The sequence below is a fragment of the Myzus persicae genome, unplaced genomic scaffold, assembly GCF_001856785.1.
Source record: "Myzus persicae strain clone G006 unplaced genomic scaffold, MPER_G0061.0, whole genome shotgun sequence".
Lineage (NCBI taxonomy): Eukaryota > Metazoa > Arthropoda > Insecta > Hemiptera > Aphididae > Myzus > Myzus persicae.
The window spans coordinates 14,616-18,550 of record NW_019103698.1 but is presented as its reverse complement, the minus strand read 5'-3'; the positions used below and the strand labels follow the sequence as shown (position 1 = coordinate 18,550).

The window sequence follows — 3,935 nt, the reverse complement described above, 5'->3', positions numbered from 1 at the left end:
AATATCACAAAATATAAATACTAATAGTTTTACAAAAAACATAAGTTTGGAAGTCAATAATAAAAAAAATGAGACTGTAAGTATTGTATCTCAACTGAATAATACAGAAGTAATACATGAAGTAGACAATTTAGAACATGAAAAACAAAAATTTAAAAACATATTTGATACAATGTTACATACTGTTTCAAGTTTAGAAAAACTTGATGCATTGAAGAAATGTTTGTCGTCTGCACAACCTACATTATTAGCATTAAGAAATAATATGGATAAAAAGCCTTTAAAAAAATGTCATTGAATATTTCACCAAAAAGTAGGAAAATTATACATCAGCGTCGATTTGTTTCTACTAAAAAGACAAAAACACACAAAATAACTTCAACTATTATAGTACCGAACAAAATGGAAAAGAATAATATAAGTGCATCCTTATTGTTGATGAATGAAAGAAAGTAAGACACCTGAGGTAAGTGTTAAATTTTAAAAATGGTAAGTGCCTATTAGCAAATTTATAAACTATTCAATTTTTTTATTTAAATTAACTTATTTTACCTAATTAATGTATTATGACGTGTATTGTGTATACCTATTATTTTTTAATTATTATTAAGGAGAAACATTTGAATAACTAATAATTATTTTTATTTACAATGAATGTTTGTTAATAATTTTTGATATTTAAATATTTAATATTTCATAATCTCTTGAGATAATATCACATAATAAATGTTTTCTGTGATAATACTGATATATATTTGTGAAGATAAGAGTTACGATTGATAAGAGCATAAGGCCGCCATCTTGCAGCCATTCGGCGTTTTCTGTCTCCAGACACTTGTGGTCCCGACCACGGTGACGGCTATGCTGTGGGGTAGTGGTGTGTAATTCACGAATGAATCAGTTCACTGAATTGATTCACTTAGGTGAATCGAATGAATGGATTCGGTATCTACGAAAGAGTCGATTCACTAGTGGCCACACTGTAATTTGCGCTTTTGAGAGTGAATCAAGAGTGAATCATAGAGCAATATATATTGATAATTTCGTTGATGCACAAAATGACACACGGCAGTGTGACCATTAAAAAAAAAAAAAATAATGTATGCGTCCAGATCTGTTCACCAGACAATAGTTTTTGTATTAAAAATTGTTTGAAAATTCAAAACTTAAATCACTTACTTATATTAAATTTTTTTTAATGATGCACTCTAGAAACCATCTAAAATAGTGTTTTAGTCATAGGTTTCATTACTTCATGTTTTTTTCCCTAGAACTTGTCAGTAATAATTTTTTTCTTGCTTCTTAAAACTCAGATACCAATCTAAAAGTAGTTTTATTGTAAATAAATTAACAACATTTTTAAATTGAATATTTATAATTAATGAAAATATCTATTGCCCTTTAAACAATGTTAATTTATTATACCAACTTCTCAGAGATGGCTTTTCATTGTGAGATTGTATGCTATAATTTATTTTTAGTTTACAATATGTAGTGGTTATAGATTTAATTAAAAGAGGAATATGATCAACTAATACATTTTGACTGTCTGTATTATGACTTATTAATGAATTAAATATAATGGGATTACCTATGAACCTACTTAATACTTTTGATTGTATTAATAACTTATTCACAGATTTATTTTTATAATCAAAAGATTTCAAAACTTTTTCTGTTTCATAGCATATAGCTATTACATTTTCACTGGGATAACAGAGTCCACCGTTATTACCATATCTGTTTTTAAGAGTAATCAAGGAATTCATAAAGTCTTCTTTGTTAAGGGAAAACAAAGCAGATACACATGCTTCACAATGTAAGGTAGAGCTTAATTTATGGGCAACAAATCCAGCAATGTAGATGATAATTTCTTTAGAAAAATGACACAGTGTAAAATTTTTGTTAGTAGGTAGTGATTACATAATTATGATCATTTATAAATGTATCTACGGTTTTGTCATTTTCTTCCTCAAAAAGTGGGTCGTAATTGATGTTAACTGAGCTTTCGTTTATAACTTTAATCGGATCTTTACTGGAATAGTGTAGAATTTCCACATCATCAAGTGGAATACAATTTCCCGTATTAAACTGTGGAATACTAGTGCTATGAATAACTAGTTTTCTGTATGCTGAACGAAATTGTTTTGCTGTTGGATTATTATTATGGTCACCTTGAGATCTAATACTTTCAAAGAATAGCTCTAAGTGGTCTTGGCTAAGTTTGTACGTTCTTATAAAATCTAATTTCTCTGGAAATATTAAAGTTCTATACAGATTCAACAATGAATTCAAACAGATTATGAATCCAAGAAATCCAGTTTTTCTGTTTGAATTTAAAACTGGAACATCTGTATTTTGAATACGCAGTCCTCTAATGTACTCTGTAAATTTTGAGGTAAAATCATAAATATCCATAAAATTTTCTCGACAAATAGCTTTTTTTTTCAATACAACTTCTTGTATTTAAAATATCAAATACATCATTAAATATTTCTATGAATTTCGCAGTAGCATCAACTCCAAAAAATGCATGGAGGCTTAAATTATATTTGCAAAATTTTAATGCGTCAGCTACTGCACGACTTAATAATTGAGTAGCAAGCTTCACCTTCATTTTTTGCTTAAAAAAAAAAATGTGTTTTTTTCTCAGTTTGTTAGCCAAATGACACCCTTCCTGTTCCTGTAGTATAAATAATTGATAAATATAGTTAAAATCGATCAAATTATCATCCATATCTTTAAATAACTTTCTTTCGCCAAAAGCATTTCTGATAAGCTTAACCATGTGTGCAGCATCCAATAAAACGACAACTTCTGCATTAGCATTATTTTTAGAGCAAGCTCTTAGTTTTGTATTTAAATTATCGACATAAAAATTACAACCTAAAAGTTTAGACATTTATAAATTTGTTGAAAATCCATCGTATGTTAAGCTAGTCATAATAATTTTAGTTTCTAATAATAAATCTAAAGCATGGCGAACTAGTTCAGATTTTTGTGAACTATTTAATCCAGAAGTTAAAAAATAGCCAATTGGAATTTTCCAGTTTTCGTTCACTGACACCACCATAAAAACCAAACATTCTTTAGCCATTTCTAAGCTATCAGTATTTAAATTATTGCCAAGATCTACACGCCCATAGTAACTAGTTCCATCATACTCTAAGCTGCAGATTATCGGATAGTTAGAGTTTTTTTGTTTTAGTGAAAGCATTTTCAATGATTCTTTTGTAAAGCTAGGATTTGCATCTATGTGAGCATACCATTTACTTAGTGTTCGAGAATGAGGTAATACAGTATTAAATTCTTTTCTAACAAATTCATAAGCCCTTGATGAATAAAAGTGCAAAGATAAAGCGAGCTGGCGAACAAGCGGACTATACTTTCCTTTAATACTTAAGCCTAAATTTTTTCTTCTCCAATTTGTAATTAAATCTTGGTGCTTACCAAAACTTTCAATAAGAACATCACTGGCATCTTCATTCAATAAATGTTCATTCTTTAATTGTTCAATTATGCTACTGAGACTTTTAATTTTTTGCTTTTGTCTTCTTACCGTTTGTTGCAACATCTTAACTTTTTTGCTTTTTGCCTGCATTGCAGTTGAAAAATGAGTTATTCCTCGCTTTAAAAATAATCGACCAGGAGAATCATTTGTAGAGGGTTTACTAGCCATCAAAAAAGATGAACTTATATTTTTCTAATTTAATTTGTCAGGAAAATACAAAAAAAAAAAAATAATAAATATTTCATTAAATTTTATTAAACAAAATAAATAATTAGTAAAATGTACTTGTTTAGAAACATCTGAGGTAGGCATGGTACTTGAACTACTCAGATTCAAACATATATTATTAGTGTCATCACTCATCACTATGGTTGTCATCTAATGGCATAACACCTTTCAAATCACTATTACTAGCTGTTACCTG

At 28.4% G+C, this 3,935-nt stretch overlaps 1 protein-coding gene across 1 annotated transcript; it reads right to left on the bottom strand.

Annotated features, from left to right (window-relative positions):
• Positions 1-2,902: 2,902 nt before the first annotated feature.
• Positions 2,903-3,679, bottom strand: LOC111035086. The gene has a single exon (XM_022316597.1). It carries the CDS (start codon positions 3,677-3,679, stop codon positions 2,903-2,905), a length of 777 nt encoding a protein of 258 aa, XP_022172289.1.
• Positions 3,680-3,935: the final 256 nt, after the last annotated feature.